The following is a 21,255-nucleotide window of genomic DNA, read 5'->3' on the forward strand; positions in this document are numbered from 1 at the left end:
GATACATCAAAGACGGCCATTTCAGTATCCGAAAGCGCTCCTGGATTACAAATTCGGTACTTATTTTTTTCTTCCGGCGGGGACGCGTTTGCCTCATGGAGAATCTGTGGCGCAGACGTAGGTATGTTCATATAATAATAATAAAAATAATAATAATAATAATAATAATAATAATAATAATAATAATAATAATAATAAAAATAATAACAATAATAATAATAATTAATAATTATAATAATAATAATAATAATAATAATAATAATAATAATGATAATGATAATACTTGTTATTACCACCGGCATAAGTATTATTACCGGTAATATTGTGAGGAATGCGAAGAATCTTGGCAGCCGTTGAAACAACACAAGCATTGAACTGTGTTGTCTCCAAAGCCGCCGCCAGAAAACAGAAAAGAGTTAGGTGACATTTACAGTGACAATGGTGACTGGTGACAGTGACCCTGACACAGCGTCATCATCCCGATATATTTGTGTCAAATATTGCCGTGATATAATTTGGTTCACCTGACGTATGTGCGTATTTCGCTGGCCGCAGTAGTGAATCGCGCGCATAAAATTAATCACGCAGAATTAACACTCACGCGTACAAGAGCGCTTTGTTGGCACGCTTGCAGCGCAACCGCGAAAAAGCATTGACGTCACTACCGAACTTGAAGCGAACCAAATTATAGTACGGCGAATCCACTCGTTCTTCAACAGCTACGCATGGCGATTTTGTTCGAGATAGGCCGAGCAACTCAGCATATCACTTACACGATATGAGATACCGCAGCGTTTCCATTCATACACGTTTTTAAAATAAATAATAAAAGGAAACTATTGTTCTTTTTGGTCATGTTATTTTAGATCCAAAGGTCATTCCCATACAAGGCGTTTCTGCTTCAGGCTACGTCGACCCGTACACACCAGCAAAAGCGATTGATAAAGATCGGGATGCAGAGGCTCTTGGACTTCCGTGCTTTGTATCAGGTCAGATAAAGAGTTGTAAACGGCGATATATTCAAATGGTGTTGTTCTATTTTTATGTTATTTCAAACAAAGAGATTCCTGTGTAATTAGGAAGGTGGGGAGGGTAATAGATATTGAAAGCTTATAAAACGAATATGTACGGTACACTCTAATATCAAATAGAATTATACACATTTTTCTAGGCAAATTCAATGATTAACTCAGTACTTAAGCTTTCACCGTCTTGAATAATTATTATAACATTATATATTAACTATAAGAAATGATCACATCAAACAACCGTGAATGGGCAATTATATATAAAGCAAACCTATTGAAAATGGAAATAATTCACAAACATTGGTTTGTTACTTATTTCATTTAGAGCAAGATAACGATGGAAATCACTGGCTTCAACTTGACTTGGGTCATGAGTTCGAAGTTCAAAGGGTCGTACTGTTTCCTTTGCGAAGTGACATATCCAGTGTAGCAGATGGTATGTAAATCGGAGGCAGGACGCTACTCAGAAGACTCTTTATTCTGAATGCAGACATATCCCATGTTGTGAATGAATTCTTTGTAATGTTTTAATTGGCATTTGTATGAAAAAACACAACAAATATATTTTTTAAATGTTTTCAAAATGTTATTGAAAAATATTTTCTGCAAACATTTTTATTTTGTCAACACTTAATAAACGATATGATAGAATGTTTTCAGTAAGTTATCAAATTTTTTTTGTTTAACTTGTATGTTTAATGTTATGAAAACATTTTAAACCCTTTATATAACCCGACATTTAGAACGTTTTCTGGCAACCGTTTCTAACCTTTTGCGAATAAAGTCGAAAACGTTTTGTGTTTGCTGGACAGTTTTGTTAATTTTTTGTCGTCAGTTATTTCTTGAAAAATGGTTTGAAGGTTATTATCTCGGTTTCTTAAACTTGTGTTGGTTATCAACGAATCTCTTAAAATTCATTTAATCAGAAAAGGTAATGATACGCAAAATTATTTTGGGCCGCTTATTGTGGGTCCAATTTCCAACTGTTTCCAATTTCCAATAATAATTTTCTTTTTCTAACATGTAAATAACGAAAAGAGAAAAAATCAATCGTCAATTAAAATAATAGTCTACTGATGATAACCAAATCAGGTTACGTTTATCGCTATGTTGGTAAATAATAATTTGTTTTGTTTACACTAATCGAAGCTGTGTTATTTTGTTTTTGTTTTGTTTGTTTTTTGGCAGCTTATGATATATCAAATGCCAATGTAAGCGTGGGCTCATGCCGACATGATGACTTTTTAAGCAACACTCCCTGTGGTTCAGTTCCGCTTGGGGTATATGGAGCAATTGAAGTAGATTGCAGTAACAGTAACACTAAGGATGTCTATGGACGATATGTTCATATCATTTCAACCGGGAATAAACCATTACCGATTTGTGAAGTGTATGTTTATGGGGATGACGGTGAGTGACCAGATAAGATATCTTACCCCCTCCCAGAATCCTTTGCAACATGATATGTCACCTCAAATGACACTCCTATTACTTTGTGCAGGTTCGCCTTACTTTCATGTTGAGAATAAACTACTAAACATGGGTCGATAGTCAAGAAATAAACATATTTTGCAAGATCTGGATATGCTCTGTTCATTAAGATGCCTTTTGTCTTTATCGACCCATGTCACACTAGATAGCAAATCAGTATTTCTGGTGAGTGACAACAGAAGTTACGTCTAGAAATGAATGTTATCATTTGTGTACTTTCATGAACTCCGTTGTGCTTCGACGGACGATGAACTGAAAATGTGTTCGGTAGGGTAAACTAATGGATGCAAGACATTTCGATCCAGTCAAATGTGGAAGATGAACAGAGGGTTTATAATTTGGGGCAAGTCGAGAGGAAGGGTGATCAATTTTGAGAGCAACTTTGATGTCACAGTCATAACAATGCCAACTTTGATTTCAGTTGTCAAACATAATGAAAATTTTTGTTTTGAACATTTTTTTAAACATAATGTTGTCGTCGACATTTGGATTATGCAGTACCAATCGATAAGGAGACGCGTGTCAGTTTTTTGTTGGGCTCATCATCCAATACGAAGGAGACTGTCGCAGAAGATGAAGGCTATGTTGCGCTCTATATTACACGAAATGGAGCTGGAAACACATGTACTTATTTAGGTAAATTTTATGATAAAAAAGCAAATGCCAAACAATATCGAGGGTTGACAAACAGAAGACTTAACTCACTTTTGGCCATTTTGAGATTTTGGTACCAAAATAATATGTAATACCCCCAGATTCTTAAAATCATAAGCCTTAACTCAATTCAACTTCCTATTGCATCTAAAGCACAATAATACTTGGTCACGTCTCAATGCAAAATATTATTTTTACTCATTTTTCTCATTTTGTCAACCCTCGATATTATATGTTTAAAAAAAGCGATTAAAATTAACCATATCAAAATATATTTAAAGAAATCTGTGTGAAGACATTAATGCTGCAAATGAAATAATACATCTTGTAGATGTTTGATCTGGATGAGGAAGCCACAACATGGCTAACAAATAATGGCTCATGATGATGAAGATGATGACGACGACGACGATGATTATATGATGATGATGATGATGATGATGATGATGATGATGATGATGATGATGATGATGATGATGATGATGATGATGATGATACTAACACGCTGAGTGTAAAAAATTCTTGCTATTTCAATACTTAAACAGATTTATTTACCGACTTTTCCACTGGGAACGCTGATATCGCAGACATCTCAATAACATCACCGCAAGAAATTAAGATGGACAGTGATACTTATATACTTACTATTCCTATCACGAATGACGACATTTGCGAAGATACGGAGAGCTTTAATATTACTATCAATAATATTGTTAGTGGATACCTTGGAAGCCAGTGCTGGATGTGTGTGGAAATCAAGGACGATGAGAGTATGTATCCAGTTGCGTGCTTAAAGTGGGGGGGCAGTTTTTGTTGGGTCACTTTTGTTGGTCATTCGGGGGATTCGGGAGAGAAAGCGTTAAAAACGTCAACATTTGCTCCTAATCAGACTCCATTCGGGGGAACTGAACAACCTCCCCCCCCCCAACTTTCAATGTGCTGCGCACGCCCCTGTATGTATCACCTTAATGTTAGGCACAACCTCTAATTAACACCAATAGCGCGATCGGTGCCCCGATATGTCCGATAGTGTTTTTATATCGTACCCTGAACATTTGCATAGTGCTGTCGTTTTTTATGTAAATGAAAACGACGCTATGCTAATATTAACCATTATACTTGATACAATTTATTACATCACCAGGTTAGGATAGAAAGAGCCATCAGGCACCGACAGTGATATACGACTAGATTACATGTGGTGCCTTACATGTGGTGCATTTCACCTTTAAATCAAAACTACTCTAATTGAAATCCATACACTCCCTAGGGAAGACAATACCTGAATCCTTTATTCAGGGAGTGCGAATTTTACATTGGATTACGTACATGAACGAGTGACTCCATTTGAAATATACTTTGATATAGATTAATGTTATGTTGTCCATAGAAGGTGTATGGATTTCAACGGAAATAGCCTAATTTAACCCAAATTTATATTGAGCAATTCTTGGTTCTCTTGGTTCTCAGGTACGACGTATGCTCTGAATGTGGCATCTGCAACAGTCAGTGAAAGTGATAGACCATTTCCTATTCCGGTACAAAGAACGGGAATGGGCGTCATGCAGCAAGGAACGGCGGGTAAGGGAACTTGTTGAAAGAAAAAAAGCGAGTATTAAGGTTGTTGGTAATTTGTGATTATTACATCGATTGCAACCGATTGCTCAAAATTGCTCAATTTGCATTTTGTGCAAATTTTATTACATGGGAATCCCATATGAATGGGAATCTTTTTAATGGACCTTTTTATTGTACATATGAAGCCTATGGAGACGTAGATCAGAGAAGGCTAGAAAGGATGCTATTTATTTCAGGCCATTTAAGCACTTACAAAATGTCCAATGACTTAATGGTTATGAAACAAAGGTGCTAAGTCTGGAATATTGCGATAAATGTCAGGAACATTGAGCGAAAAGAAAAATCTGCAAAAGATCTACAGTATATTAAAAATATTTCTACAAGTAAATGCCAGTTTATTTATATATATTTTACAGCACTAACATTTCGTGATATCACTGCTACGTCCAACGACTACAGCAGCACCTCACAGTCTCTAATTTTCCCACCCTCCTCTCCCACGAGCGCGAATACACAGACATCCTATGTTAACATAGTTGACGATAACTGCTACGAGAATTCCGAGAGCTTTACTGTTGACATATCATCAGTAGAACCTTCACAATGTAGTTCCATTGGAACAGGACCATCTGCCCAATCAGTGAAGATAACTATTGAAGATAATGATTGTAAGTAGCACTCCGTAATATAATACAGGGTATCCCTGAAAGAACTGTATCGTCGGGAACTGATTTTTGGGCACTTTATCGCATAACCCAAATGTAACTAAATAACTGATGATGTTGAGGAACATTATCAGCTATTACATAATTTTTGAGTTTTGATAATTGAACGCACCGTTTTTGCAATAAAAGAATTTTACGAAACTACCGAATCTATTAACGTGATCAATGACAACAGACGCATTATTCGCTGACGATGCGCAGTTATTAGGCCATCTTAATTTAATAGTTCGTCTCAAAGCCCTTCCCAAGTTAAAAACCTAATACGGAATGCGGTTTTATTTATTTTTTTACTTTAATTTGTTGTATCTGTGGCAAGAACAGACATCTATCAAGGAGGTAGCACTGAGATCAAGATTTTTTATTGAGATTTACGCTTTAGGCTATTTTGACGATGAGATTTTTGTATGGTGGATCGGAAAAATATAAAACAGCAGAAAAAATAAATAAATTTACTCAATCCAGCGGAATAATACAAAAAAAAATTATTAAAGCAATTAGTTGACGATTGTTAATTGTGATTTCATATGAATCTATGCATGTAATCTTTGACCAATACAAATTTACAAGCATCGAAGTAGCATCGACGGTCGGTCCAAATATCGAACCAATTTGGCTCTGGTGCTTTAAGGGGGTACTACACCCATTGTATTTTTTTTTGCATTTTTTTGCATTTTGTGAAGAAATGAGAAAAAGAAATTGGACAAAGTGGTATGCAAAATGAAGGGGCAAATCTTCTCGTTCAATTGGTGGCATCAGTGTCAATGACGCGTACATACTTCTAATGGTATAAGCCAAAAAGTGGTACATCACTGATGTTTTAAATTCACTTCATTTTGGAAAGCTTACTATCAACGGATTTCGTTAAAATTTTGGATATGTGTTGCTAACACATTAGGGAAATAATGTTGATATGTAAAATGGGAATAAGTGGTCCATGATTTCTTTTATGACTTCATGAACTACGTGCTCCACAACTATAAAAAAAAAACCGAACCGGTTAAAATGCTTCAATTTTCAATGTTGAGCTATATTTTGTATTTTGAACTTGCGACACTATTTCACTGAAAGTTAATTAAGCCATAGGTAACAGGTTACCACAACCACAGCAATGTTGAAAAAGATTGTATTTTTTGTCATCTATACCACCATATTAGGTTGTTTTCCGTAAGCTTCATTTTTGTGATTTTGGTAACTATTTTATATTTATTTGCCCAATTCATCTCAACTAGGCAATCTAAATTGTACTCACCATTTACATCCCAAGGTATTTTAGTATATCCACCTCACAAATTTCCATTATATATCCAGTAACAGACAAAATATCAAAATTGATGCCTCATTATGACATGTATGATATCACAGACTATCACATGTATTCAAAATGGATGCCTGAATTTGACCTGAACCAATTGACCTATAACCTGACATTTGATGACCTTATAACCTTTTTTAATCTCTTTTCCACATTATACAAGATACACACATGGTGTAGTGTTAAATTGTCTATGTGGAAGAGATTAGGCGTATTTAATTTATTCAGTGTTATAATCAGTGAGTACATTTCTATAGATAGTATAACAAAGGATTTAATGTATTCTATTCATGTGTTCTACTTGGACATGTTCAAAAGAATAAATTATGGTTTGTTATGAAACACACATCTCAGTTACTAGGTTACAGTAAACAAAAAATATATAGGGCTAAAATGGCTTACTAAAATGGTTTAAAAACAGTTTGTATGTAGATATATTTTATAAGTTCATGACATGAGGTGATGAACATATATGGTCGAATCCAACCAAAAGTGTCCACGGGCCAAAAATAAAAGTCCGTAATAAAAATGTCTCCACAATTTTTTCCTTTTGCCCATTGATTGATGACATATTGGCCTTATAGGAACCAAAAGTGCCATTACTAATCTTGAAAAATAATACTAATCAAAAACAAATGGAATATTCCCATTAACGCTTTTTTCGTGTAATGTAGACCACAGGGTGTCAGGTAAATGCTAGCTCAACCAGAAAATATTTGTTTTTATTTTTACAACGCGATCATTATAACCTTAGTCAATTTATGCTAGTTTATTTTTGAAAATGAAGTTTAGGTAAGTTTCTGTATTTTATTTATCAAATGAGTATGAATCAATTTACACATTGTATAAGAACGAGTAGAATATATGTTTTCAAGAATATTAGGAATTATACGCATACACCTAACGCTTTATACAATGAAAAGGTGAAGAAACCCGGGTATTCGTAGGTAACATGAGCGATTTAACAATATCTATATTGAGTTTAGAGGTTTAAATTTTGCTATTATGGTAATGAATTAATAAAATGGTAGTTTTTAGATGTCTTTCAGATGGTACGTCCAAATGAATAAATGCTATTACCTTAGATCAAAACATTTTTGATGCTTTTAGCAAGATTTTGACCACTTCATTTTGATATACAAGTAGTTAATCAGCCATTTTACATAATAAATAATTGTTGAATGAATCCGTATATGGGTAATAATAGTGTCCTGAGGTACCGCTTAAAGTTTTTGACAATTAATTTCCATTGGTAGGGACACTTCATTACACATGTCATGTATTATGTTGTATTCGTAAGTAACATTTCGGTATTTGTAGGTAAGAATTAGACTTTTGGTTGATATCGCAATCAAAACTTCATTTATAAAGCACTTTGAATGTATTTTTTTCTTTATGTGCGTTTATTGATACTTTAGACCCTATCATGTATTAATAATGTCGGTTCACAGCGGTTGAAAGAGGATTGAAGTAAGAAACAAAGGCACTAAAGTGACTTTAATTTGCTTAATTGCACACAAATTGCTTAAAACCGTTATTGCAGACTTGTGAAGTCCATCTTGGAGTCAGTTACGTCTTGTGGCCTTTCGTTTGAGGGCAACTACAATTAGCTTTATACCAGGGTTCATCACTGTGTTGTCTAGATCATGAGGCAATGAGAACAGTCGTTTTTTCCATGGTATTCGTAGGTAACCTTAGCGAAAACGTCAAAAGTTACCTTCGAATAAATCAATTTGGACACAAATTACTCAGAAACCAGAAGGTCGGTAAACATTTAAAATGAAGCACACATGACAGTTGACAAATCCAAGTATTTATCCCTTCTAATCTTCTTCGAATCTGATTTTTCTTTCAAATGAGCAGACCGTCGTCTATTTCAGTACATATTTTTCAACAATTAAGCCGTATTCAGTTTTGTATGGTGGGCATCTTACTATAATTCACCAGAATCTGTTTGTGTGTTTGTGTGTCTGTTTGTCTGTCCGCCTCTTTTCTCGGAGACTGGGGGTCGCACGTTCCTCAAACTTGGTGGGTGGGTGCAGCTTGGTATGAGGAAGAACGAGTTTATATTGGTTAGTGGGTCAAGGTCACCCAAGGTCATCCAGGGGTCAAATTAGTAAAAACTGCTTTTTCTCGGAGACTGGGGGTCGCAAGTTCCTCAAACTTGACAGGTGGGTGCGTCTTGACCCGGGACAGAACAAGTTTGTATTGGTTAGTGGGTCAAGGTCACCAGAGGTCATCTAGGGGTCAAATTAGTAAAAACTGTCATATGTGCATGAAACTTGGTGGGTAGGTGCATCTTGACCTAGGACAGAACAAGTTTGTATCGATTAGTGGGTCAAGGTCACCCAGGGGTCATCTGAGGTCAAATTAGTAAAAACTGTTTTCCGCCTATTTTCTCGGAGACTAGGGGTCACACGTTCCTCAAACTTGGTGGGTGGGTGCATCTGGACCTCAGACAGAACAAGTTTGTTTCAGTTAGTGGGCCAAGATCACCTGAGGTCATCCAGGGGTCATCTGAGGTCAAATTAGTAAAACTATCGTATGGGCATGAAACTTGGTGGGTACAGTCAACTTTTATAGTCAAATTTTTGGAAGGTCATTTTGGGGTCATTCGGGGTCACCCAGGGGTCATCTGAGGTCAAATTAGTAAAAAATGTCGTATGCGCATGAAACTTGGTGGGTACAGTCACCTTTTGGAGTCAAATTTTTGGAAGGTCATTTTGGGGTCATCCAAGGTCAAATTACCTAAAACTGTCATATGGGCATGAAACGTGGTGGGTACAGTCAACATTTAGAGCCAAATTTTGGAAGGTCATTTCGAGGTCACAAGGGGTCATCTGAGGTCAAAACTGTCCTATGGGCATAAAACTTGGTGAGTACAATCACCATCAGCCAGGTAATCGCGACAGCCGAGAACCGCCAAATACGGGTAACCGCCTAGTGTATGTGAATTCGCAACTTTCATTGACATATGATTTGATAGCAAACATACAGGCCTTCGTTATGTACCAAAATGGGCATTGGCATGAATGGCGGTGTTTCACAATACTGTCATGATGTCAAATTGTATTCGTAGGTAACATTCGGTTACCGAAATTTACCTACGAATACTTGCTTTTATTGTTGACATCTCAGAAATATTTAAACGCAGGCTATTGAAACTTGGTAGAAATAAAGAGTGTATTACCCTGCACCTATTGCTTAACTATTGTTTACTATTCTCTCAGTTTGTGGAAATGACACAGCTTTTAACATGTATTCGGAGGTAATGCATATTTTTTACCAAACCTACCTTTGTGCCATTTAGAATTTCTGGCAGCTAAACAAAATAATAAAGATGTCCGAATGCAATGCATTTCAGTATTGGACATATCAAAGCTTGTATAAATTGCGCATTTATTAGTGATTTCCATTTTTAAAGATATATCTACTGCTATGAAAAATTGTATTCGTAGGTAATGTAAAAAATACCACTCAAAAAATTATCACAAAAATTCATAATTATGTACAAATATGTGAAAAATTTAACAGGCAATCTTTGAATACACACCTTTCAGGAAATTTAGATTCAATCCAATGACTTCTTTTCATAACTGATTTAGATGTTTTTAAAAATACTTTAAGAAATATTTTGAAAAAATGGGTAAAAATAGCATGTTTTGGGGTCTTTGTGTCTACGTTTTTCACAGAAGGGGGTATTATTATATATGGCGCGAAGCGTATGATCAAGGCGAAAAAAAAAAAAAAAAAAACGAATGCCAATTGATTAACACTTTTAAGTTATGGCCCTGAACATGCCGTGTACACTTTTGGTTGGATTCGACCATATATGTACTTTATAAATTTGCAAGAAAAAAAAAAGAAGAGGGTACTGATGAAAATCAGGGTGTTATTCCCCCTTAATGCAATTGTTAATGTAAATATCATGCAAATCTGATTTTGATTTTGTAATAAATATACAATGAATATAATAAATACAAACGTATTGTCGTAATACATTAACAAAGGGGCAACAATATTTGTATCGATTTTAATAGCATAATTCTCCTAGTCAAATCGTGTGAACCAAAATGATCAGAGATATCTCTGTTTTTATAATTATAATAAACAATCCGAAATATATTGAATTTTTGTCATCATTGACAGCTAAATTTAAATGGAATGTTGAAAATGACAACATAATGTTAAAAGAGGGAGAACCATCGAGTCAAATTCACATTACAAGACAAGGGACGCTTCGGGCCAAAAATGTAGGTGAGTAAAGATTAATGTAACAAAACTTACGTCGACATGTCGACCTGGAAATCATTCGACCTGTGTAGAGGTCGAATGATTTCCAGGTCGTTTCGTTTTTGCAATCTCTTGTTATTCCATTCACGGTATTGCCTTCAATCATGCAGAGTATGCAAATTTGTGTTCAGAGCACTAATACAAGGTTTTAGTGGTTATACGAAAGTTTTGTTCAGGGCACTAGTACAAGGCTTTAGTGGTTATGTGAAAGTTGTGTTCAGGGCACTAGTACAAGGCTTTAGTGGTTATATGAAAGTTTTGTTCACGACACTAATACAAGGCTTTAGTGGTTATGTGAAAGTTGTGTTCAGGGCACTAGTACTTGAAGTCTTTAGTGGTTATATGAAAGTTTTTTCGGGCACTAGTGCAAGGTTTAGTGGTTATATGAAAGTTTTGTTCAGGGCACTAATGCAAGGTTTAGTGGTTATATGAAAGTTTTGTTCAGGGCACTAGACCAAGGTTTAGTGGTTATGTGAAAGTTTTGTTCAGGGCCCTAATACAAGGCTTTAGTGGTTATATGAAAGTTTTGTTCAGGGCACTAATGCAAGGTTTAGTGGTTATATGAAAGTTATATTCAGGGCACTAGTATAATGTTTTAATGGTTATGTGAAAGCTTTCATCCGCTTTTAAACTCTGAGCTAATGTTTGGAATAGATTCTTACAAATCTTTGGTTAGAGGGTCGATAGTTCGAAGACCTAATAACTTAGTTGTAAACCCCAATCCATACCAGATTCCTAATCCTAAACTGCACCTTAAACCTAACCTAAGCTCTAATACTGGCCCTAACCGTAACCCTGAGAAAAACCATGATGCCAATCCTAACTCAACAGAAGATGTTGATAGAAGTGGCCCTTTCAGGCCTATATCGCTTAGTCGATAAATGGCGCATATGACAAATTACAAATACCAAACAAAAACTAAACAAAAGTGAATCAAACTACTTTATATTATATACAGAATTTTACGTCGATCATATCACTACCATTGATGATGATATACGTATCACACCTAGTTATGGTGAAGTGACGTTTGCTGCGGGCTCTGCCTCGACACAACCTGTTACAATAAGTGCTCAGGATGACGACGAAATTGAAGATGATGAGTCGTTTACTCTTACATTGGTAGACCCATTGGGATCAGCTTGTCCGAATAAAAATAGAGGCGAACCATACAAGCTTTACATTCAAATCAGAGACAATGATGGTAAGTTCTTTAGACACCTTGACTCAATTAAAAAGACAAGTTTGCGTCTGCCGCCATCTATCAACCATTATTATGTTTTGATGGATCCAAGTTGTGATAATATTGGATACAAAACATAATAATGATAAAATTGGATGCTTTACGCCCAATATTTATTGGTATCGCTATGAGTTGTAATATTGGACTCGACTACGTCTCGTCCAATATTTTAAAACTCATAGCTTAACCAATAAATATGGGCTCAACCGATCCAATTTTATATCAAACTTGGACATGTTTTGTTTACGTTAAAACAGCGTGCCTTATATGTAATTTTACACCTTCAAATATATAAAGTGTCTCAAAAGTAAGGTCTCAGTAATAGGAAACTCTGAAACTCTATTTCCTGAAGGCACCCTGTCAACAATGCCTAGATAACTTGCTTTTTACCTTGAAAAGGTACCGTATTGTTTCGCCATTTACTTCAATTCCTATTTTCCGATCGGCACCAGATGAAACTACATTCCATTTACATGCTGCTAACAAATCAAGGGTCCTGGGAGTTTGATTGACAGTGACGTCAATAGTATTTAATAGTATTTATTTTAGAATAGCTCGTGACCTAAAAAAATGTCTCGGAAAACGCTCGTGCTTCGGAGAGCTATCATCTGAGGTTTGAGCTAATTGAAATAATAAATAATTATTAGTTAGATTATTGTAAGATTCTTAGCAAAGGACTATGTTCCGTTATTTTGTTGTCTCTTTTTGCAGCGAAGTATTACTGGAAAGAATCCTCACTTTCTGTTGGAGAAAACGAAGGTCAAGTGCATGTTTGCTTGGTCAGAACTGGCGACATAAACACATCAAGAACAGTTGGTAATTTACATAACATATTGCCTTTAACTTTAATGCTCTGCGTGCTATTCAACATAAAAAGTCCAAGTATTGAGATATTTTCTCAAAATGTTAAGAGCAATCTCAAGAATCACTAAACTATTGCTACGCTTGTTTGTACCCGTTTTAATACATTTTTCATGCTGATTACAAATATTTTCAAGACAATTTATAATTCTGAAACATTAATTTTGAAAAAAACAAATAATTGAGACTTGGTTCGCGTGGAGTGAGTTAAAATTTACCTGACTGAGACGTTGTCTTAGATTTAGTTACTTCCATTACGGTACACTATTGGTGGTGCAATAATTGTGTGTACCCCAGTGATTTTTCATTTTATCTTAAATTAATATTATATTCTGAAAACTATTTCAAAACAATAGTTTCGATTGAATTAATTTATCTACTTGTTAGTACAGTTGCAATCTGCTAAAAAAACCTGCATTTTCACACATGAATAGCAATAATGAGTATTCGTCAACACTTAGTGCTGCTGGAGAACAGTACTCATGAAGTACAAGTGTTATAGTCAACACACAGTGCTACATATGACATTACGTTTTGTTACCTGGAGAGATTTGATCATGTCTCACCTCCTTTTTCAACCAAATCGACGGTAATAACTCTTGTAGTGAGGGATTAACATGTATAACCACATTTAACCATTCAGCCAAAACTTACACCCTGGGAACCAAATACCACAAAAAGTCATTTTTATGTAACTTATTGACCCATGTGTGCTATATACTGCCTCTAGGTATAATGCTAATGACCGCCTCGTGATGTGATCAACTCATTACTAATCTCAGGAGGGAATTCAATTTTGATCAATTGGTTACAGGTAGTAAAACGTAATGATTAGGATTAACGTTTTAGACGGTTTTCGGATTTCCCCCTCCTCCAAGCCCCCCCGGATGGTTTGATTGAACAATTGCTAAGAAGATACATTCTTATAGTGTCAAATATTAGTTTAATCTGTTGACGATAACTCAATTGTTACATGAATCACGCCCTCATTATAATGTATTGGATTTTGACACCTTTTTTCCAGCGATTTCCTTTGATAGTGTAACAGCATATAGTGGGTTGGATTTCTTGCCAGTGACAAATATTGTCTTCGATACGGAATCAGAAATATGTGTTCCTGTAACAATATTTGATAATGATAATATAGAGAGTGCCAAAACCTTCACCATAAGCATTGAACCAAGACAGGATAATATCGTCGTTGGTTCACCTGGTGTAGTTACTGTAACCATTACCGATGACGACAGTGAGTTGGATTGCTGCTCTATTTTATACCACCATCAGCACTTACATACCACAATCACACCACCACCAGCAGCAACATCACCAGCAGCATCACTCCAACTTCACCCCATTCGCCACCGTCAAAATATTCACCAGCACCAATAACCACCACCATTACCAACAACAACATCACCACCGACAACAACACGATACGTCATTACCCCCACCAACATCATCTAACTAACACCACCATCATAACCTACCTCCCAAAACCAATACCGACACCACAGTCACTGGCTTCATAAACAACATCAACACCACCATCACCTCTACAGCCGCGGCCAGAGGATGATTTAAGCACTACCTATCACGCCACTGTGTTGACTTGCGGTTAGCACAGCCGTGTGAGTGAACATGACACCACTGCTCGCACACTGCATAGACGTGCATGGTTAAATTTGAGTTTGGACTGATATATTTACAATAAAAACACATTCAAAATGCTGGTCGATTTCACATTTTATGTTATCTACAGAAGGTGTGAATTATCCTTTATGCATACATCCCTTTTGTTCTGAAATCGACCAAGTAATAATGACACACACATAATTCTTAAACATGTTAAACAACATCTTTTGCACAGAATTTAATGTGATTTGAAAAGTAAAATGGCAGATGAAACTTTAGTGATAACACTTTTGCAGTGCATGATGGGGCTTCCGTAAATCATCCTCTGAGCCACAGCTAGCCACCACCACCACTACTAAAGTTTTACTACTGCTACCCTAAATTTATTATTCATTTGACCACAGCTGCAATCGTAGGATGGGACCAAGTGTCTTACACCTTTGTCGAAGGCAGTAGTGCATCAGCGATCATAGGAAAAATGGGAGTGAGCGCAGTAACATTAAGTAAGAAAAAAGTATTGTGTAAATGGATGTCTTATGTGTCCGGAAGAAGTAGTCGTATATCTCTGGTATTAACATGTTGTAATTAGTATTTGTGACGTGTCATGTCAAAAGGAGACACTTTTGGGCAGAACTGTAAATGGAGAAATAGACAAAAATCTGCCCGGTGTGATTTTTTCACAATTTGGGTTTGTTGCGAATTTTGTGATGTTATCAATGTTTAAAATATTGTCGGAATATAACTGGCATCTTGTATTTTTGAGACATTTTTCAAGGTAATTCGTACTCTCAATATTGTCAATAATATTTTTCAAGGCTGATATCTCAATTTCCAATTTTATGATACCATAAATTACGAACTCAATATCTTCACTTAGGAATGTCCGATTTCATTGTCTCCTTTTGACATGACACATCACATTTTGTTTTCCATAAAATGTTAGCTGTTACTCTCAGATATGTGTCGCCTTTTAATTTTGATCCGAACAATCAAGGTAAAGCAAAGAAACTTTGAATTTACTACCAGACAATGCGTATCAATTATTGCGTATTTAATTATGTAACTAACATGTTTAAAAACAATAAATAAGTACCAAAATTGAAACACACAATCCATTAATATCACAATGGTTTATCCTTGCACTATCAGGGCGGGTAACGCAGCTTTTTTATTTTTTTTTCCATAGCTGTGACTTCTACTTCTGGATTATATACGCCACTTTCACAATCCATTTACATGTCCGCATCCGATGATTCCTACTCTCTGTTATTATCTATCCCTGACGATGACATCCTGGAAACGGATCGAATATTTACTCTGACCTTGACAGCACCTTCATCTGTAACTATTACCCAAGGAACGACCACTGTCACAATCACTGACAACGATATGGAGTCACCTCCTTCAGAAAATAGGGGTAAGGCCATGGCATGAAACTTTGTTTCAACAACTCTTCCTATACTTTTGTACAGGAGCCAACCGTTGTTAATCCGTGATGAATCCACACTTACAGTAAGCGTATACGCAAACGCCAACGCACATCCGCGTTACGCGTGAGCGCGTAAATTTCGTCATGTCTGCAATCTGTGTGCGTATCACGCTTACAAGTTGAATTCAGTATTTCAAGTATCGGATAAAGATTGCCGTTTTATTCAGTTTTATTGCTGATATCAACAGAAATCACCGATCTTTTTGTAAGGCTGACTGTTCCTATATAATCATGTGAATTATACGATCTTTTGCTTGTTTTCGATGTTGAAAGGGATTCAATCATGTTTCACCGTTGTCCATCACCGATTAACAACTCGCGTCCGGCGCGTCAGCGTGGTTTACTTCGCTCGGCTGCCCTCGCGAAGTAAACCACGGAGACGACGCGGACGCATCGTTGTTAATCGGTGATGAACAACGGTGAAACATGATTGAATCCCTAAATACATTCTGCTTGATATTTTAGAAACATACAGCACGTTTAGGATAAAAGGTCTTACACTGTTATGTCGAATGAAACAAAGCTAAATCCTACTCCTTTGGAAATTACAACCAAAAACATGCGATTTCGTATGCTGTGGCAATCAAGCCCAAGGACTCGTTTTAATGTTAACGTTAACATTTACTCAAAATATTTAATACTTTTTGCAGGTGTTTGGCCCATTCCCTGAAATTGAGCAAATATTAAAATTTGGGCACTATTGCCATTCTGAACTATTAAAGGATAATTTACCTATGTTTTATTTGCCAAAACAAAATATTATATTTTCCATTTCAATAAATTGGTGCTGTATTTTTCTGGAATTGGGAGTAGCTGTGTTCCATTGGTTTTAGATGAGTCAATGGAATCATCTTGACAACAATCAATATCACCAGCACAATTACTCAATCAAACAATCAATCATTCATTCAATCTTTGGCTGATTCTGGTCAAAAAGTTGTCTACATAATAGACCCGGTTAATCGCAAATCCACCGCGGTCCTTGTAATAACGTCGAGATAAAATAACCATCTACCCCACCAATATTATAAGGAAACTAGATTTCGCGGTTCTCGGGTTGGGCGGTTCTCGTGATAGGCCTATCTCTAATTACCCAACACCCGTTACCCATTGTAGATGCACCTGTTAGTCACACTGTAATGTTTTTCCGATGCGCGCACTGTACTCCGCGCACACTCCCGTTGATACTCCGCAATAGCGCACCGCGAGCACGCGATAGTGCACCGCGTGAACGCGAAACGCGCGGACGCGAACGCGATAGCGCGCGGACAGAGGACGGACGGACGGACACGCCATAATTAGTATTAAGATGCCGTTTTGTCATTTCGCAGGTATCGGGGGCGGCGCTATTGCAGGGATCACCATTGCTGGCATCATTGCAATTATTTCAACCATCATAGCTATAGCAATTGCCATACGTTTGTCTAGACGATATGGTAGTGCAAAACATGCATGTGTATCTGAAGCGAATGATGCCTACGGAACAAATTCAGCTCCTCTTGGCTACGTGAATGGAGGTGCATATTACGTAACGTAAATAATGGATTGAATCAATATGGTGACTACAATAGATATGTAAGTACAATCATACTCATAAGTAACCAAATCACGCAATACTCATACGATTACAAGTAACCAAATCACGCAATACTCATACAATTACAAGTAACCAAATCACGCAATACTCATACAAGTAATAAGTAACCATTATATTGGCTACTGCCAATCCAATATAGAAAATGTATAATATAGTACTATATTATTCTACAAGGCGAAAAACGTGTTGTCTCTCAAATCCGGATGTGAAAGTACGTGAAAACCATCCTAGCGCCTATTCCTATGCTCTGGGGCTTTTTACTGGATGTTGTCGGTCATTAAAAAGATGGCGGCAAAAAAAAGTGGGATAACCGCTCCCCCACCAAATAAAATCATCGCGTTGCACTTTAAATAGTTTGTTTTTCGAAAAAGCATAACACAGCTGCTTTTCGCAAAATGAGACAAACTGTTATTCCCTGACGGAATTGAAGTACATATTTATAAAATTATGACATACGTAATAATTAAATAGATAGCTTCTTCCGTTTTATATTTAAGCCTATCTCTAATTTAACAAACGTATTAATTTGTAAAAAAACACACCCATTTTAAAATTGCTGTTAATAAAAGACATTATTACGACAACGTCAGAATAATTGTCGACCATCTTCTTCTTTTTTCAGACTGGAAACAACGCCCTCATAGGCTATCCGTAGACTAAGTAGTACATGACTATGGAATGAAAACTCATCTGTGTTAGTAGACTTCATAGTTAATTATTTGACCCATGATCTCAACATAAAATTAACACGCACCTCGCTGGAACATTTGAGTAGAACTTTGGCCTTCTTCAACTCGGCTGCCAGCCTCATGAAGAAGGTCAAAGTTGTGAGGTACGTCTCAATAATTTGAGATAATTGGTTAAAATAATTTGTCAGTGAGAGACTTTTTGAAATTCAGATTTCAAACGTAATCATCACAATTCTCTTTTGATTTAGTTTCTTGGATACCAAAATGCGCAGCATCCTCGAACCATTACAACAAATTCAATGTTTATACCTAGTCATTATTTATACTTTTATATAGAAACACCGATTTACTGTAACTGTAATCTAAAACCAGACATTGAACCACCTGCCTGCCAGCCAGGTCAGTGTCTGATTTGTATGGTTAAGATCAGAAAAGGACACGTTTTTCGTTTTGTGTGGCTTTGCAAGAGTATATTAAACCAATAAAGGGTTCACAAAATTTAATACTTTGCTAGTTCACCCGTAGCTGTGACAGGTAGATGTGAAAGCAACTGATAGTTGCTGTTTGATCCCCAATGACCTCTATATGACCTTTGACCCTAGCTGACCTCTGTTTGATGACATTTGAGTGCACACACCACTAAATAATCTTCCCATTGAAATACGTGTAAAAACACCGATTTTCTTTTATCATTTTGAGGCCTTTTGGGCTCGTTAGAAAAAATTTATGATGACCAGTCGATTGTAAATCGATGAAAGATTAACATATGTTTCAATGTATGGGGGTCCTTCCACCTCGTTTTCCCGCTACAAGGCCGCGAACAGCGCCCTCACTGTTTTTGACATGCTCTCAAGACTGCAAACCCGATTCTGCCATTTTTTAATTCGCGGATCTATTTTCTCAATAATTATGAAAATGCGACTTTTTTGGCGACTCAAATTTATGTATAGGCTTTACACTTTTATTTAAGCTATAATTCGCCACTCTTTCTGATTATTAAGTCTAAAGACCAGCCCAAAATACCTCAAAAAGTTTCTGAATTTTACTGGAACTCATTAGGGTTACACAAATGGCGCATTGATTTAGTGGTGTGCCCCCTTGACCTTGGAAGACCTCAGTTTTATTTTACACATGCGTTTGAAATTATATCATTTTCAGCGATGAATGCTGGGAAGACATTGCAGTGTTCACACTTGAGAATCTCTGACAGGTGGGCACATATTTGTACTCTTCTTTTTATACACTGACTTGGCTGCTTTATTGCTTCATGCTATCCACTTGAGGGAATCACTTACATTTCCCCCCTAGATGACCTTTGACCTTGAGGGTACCTTTCGAAAACCACACGGGCAACATGCTTTTCCCGATACCTATCCATATCCGAAATATCGAACCGATGCATTTAAGTGCGGCAAAACGCATAGCTGGGCAGACAGACACACTTTGAATAATGTATTATTGTTGCATGCATTCTTCTTGATACTCCTTAAGCATGTTAAGTTAAGGATATAATTATCGTCTAACAAGCCACTTTTACACCAATTTTACAGTTTTGTTGAGACGTTTCGTCTTCTTTAAACTTAAAAACAAAACATTGGGCGGAGGCACCGTATTTAACATTAGCTTTGAACATTATTATTTTCTTTATTTTTCACCCGGGTAAGCCAACGCTAAATACGGCGCCTCCGCCAAATGAAAACACCATTTTATTTTCAAATTTAGTCTACGGCAATAGCTATCAAATTCACCATGACTGATACCTGTTAGCTATTTAAAATATACATTAATGTCCTTATTTTAGTTTTCATTTATATTTATTCGTTTACATATATTACATATACGACGTATATATACACTTTATATTTTTGGAAAATAAAGAACAATATTTGTTTTAATAAAATATTAATTTTTATTCTTGTCGTTCGTTTTATTATGACTCGTTGTGTGTATTAGCTTTTTTGATCATTTACAGGTACCAATTATCTTCACCCAGTGTTGGCAGTCCCATTCTCTCATAACACTGTCCGTGTTCATATCATGATATCACTATAGTTTCAAGGACAAATCTGTCTCGTTCGAAGAAAATCACTCACTTGCAGTTGAATTTTGGGGAATGATAATTTTAAACGACTTATTTTATTTTATTTTTTTTAAACAGGTGAAAAAAGAAGATAATAAGAAGAAAAAAACAGTAATTTCATACACATCACATGCAACACATTTGGCAGTACATGATAGGAGTCACACTTGATTAGATATTGAAATCAGAGTCAGAGTGAAAACAAAATAATTCAAATCTATTTTCAATCTATTTAGATTGATTCCTATCATCAATCGGCTAATTTAAGAGAGTTTAGACGATATATCAAATCAGCAGACTACTCTAGGGCTCTAGAACGGTATCTTAAATTTAATGGTATTTTGGTGGTCATTTTGAAAAATAACTATTTAGCAAGCGTTCCCCACATTTCCCAGAGGTTGGACCAAAGATTTCTTATTCAGTCCCTCTGAAGTACCAAAAACCATTTTCAAAACTTCTCCTCCTCGTTAGTCTCACGGGGTCCATATTCTGCCTCTACTAAATGAAAAAAAATACAGAAAAGCATATAATACAACAAATATTGTCGAGAAAAAAACTAACAACTGAGAAAAATAGGAAATAT

General features: G+C 36.1%; 1 protein-coding gene across 1 annotated transcript; it reads left to right on the plus strand.

The window, feature by feature from the left end:
• LOC140146153 (extracellular matrix organizing protein FRAS1-like) lies at nucleotides 1–20,425 on the plus strand. The gene is made up of 16 exons (XM_072167911.1): nucleotides 1–121; nucleotides 867–989; nucleotides 1,354–1,464; nucleotides 2,217–2,438; nucleotides 3,018–3,155; nucleotides 3,719–3,943; nucleotides 4,644–4,754; nucleotides 5,168–5,419; nucleotides 10,938–11,045; nucleotides 12,040–12,285; nucleotides 13,036–13,140; nucleotides 14,210–14,431; nucleotides 15,222–15,320; nucleotides 16,004–16,234; nucleotides 17,638–17,881; nucleotides 18,526–20,425. The coding sequence occupies exons 6-15, from the start codon at nucleotides 3,793–3,795 to the stop codon at nucleotides 17,841–17,843; spliced, it is 1,731 nt and encodes a 576-aa protein (XP_072024012.1). The 5' UTR covers nucleotides 1–121; nucleotides 867–989; nucleotides 1,354–1,464; nucleotides 2,217–2,438; nucleotides 3,018–3,155; nucleotides 3,719–3,792; the 3' UTR covers nucleotides 17,844–17,881; nucleotides 18,526–20,425.
• Nucleotides 20,426–21,255: the final 830 nt, after the last annotated feature.

This window comes from Amphiura filiformis, chromosome 2 (assembly GCF_039555335.1).
Source record: "Amphiura filiformis chromosome 2, Afil_fr2py, whole genome shotgun sequence".
In the NCBI taxonomy this organism is placed as follows: Eukaryota; Metazoa; Echinodermata; class Ophiuroidea; order Amphilepidida; family Amphiuridae; genus Amphiura; species Amphiura filiformis.

Bases quoted from the DNA above. Each gene is read 5' to 3' on its own strand.
- LOC140146153 (XM_072167911.1), top strand. From the start codon at position 3,793: ATGGACAGTGATACTTATATACTTACTATTCCTATCACGAATGACGAC. The intron at 11,046-12,039 runs GTGAGTAAAGAT...TATTATATACAG, and splicing joins GCTTCGGGCCAAAAATGTAG to AATTTTACGTCGATCATATC. The intron at 14,432-15,221 runs GTGAGTTGGATT...ATTTGACCACAG, and splicing joins AACCATTACCGATGACGACA to CTGCAATCGTAGGATGGGAC.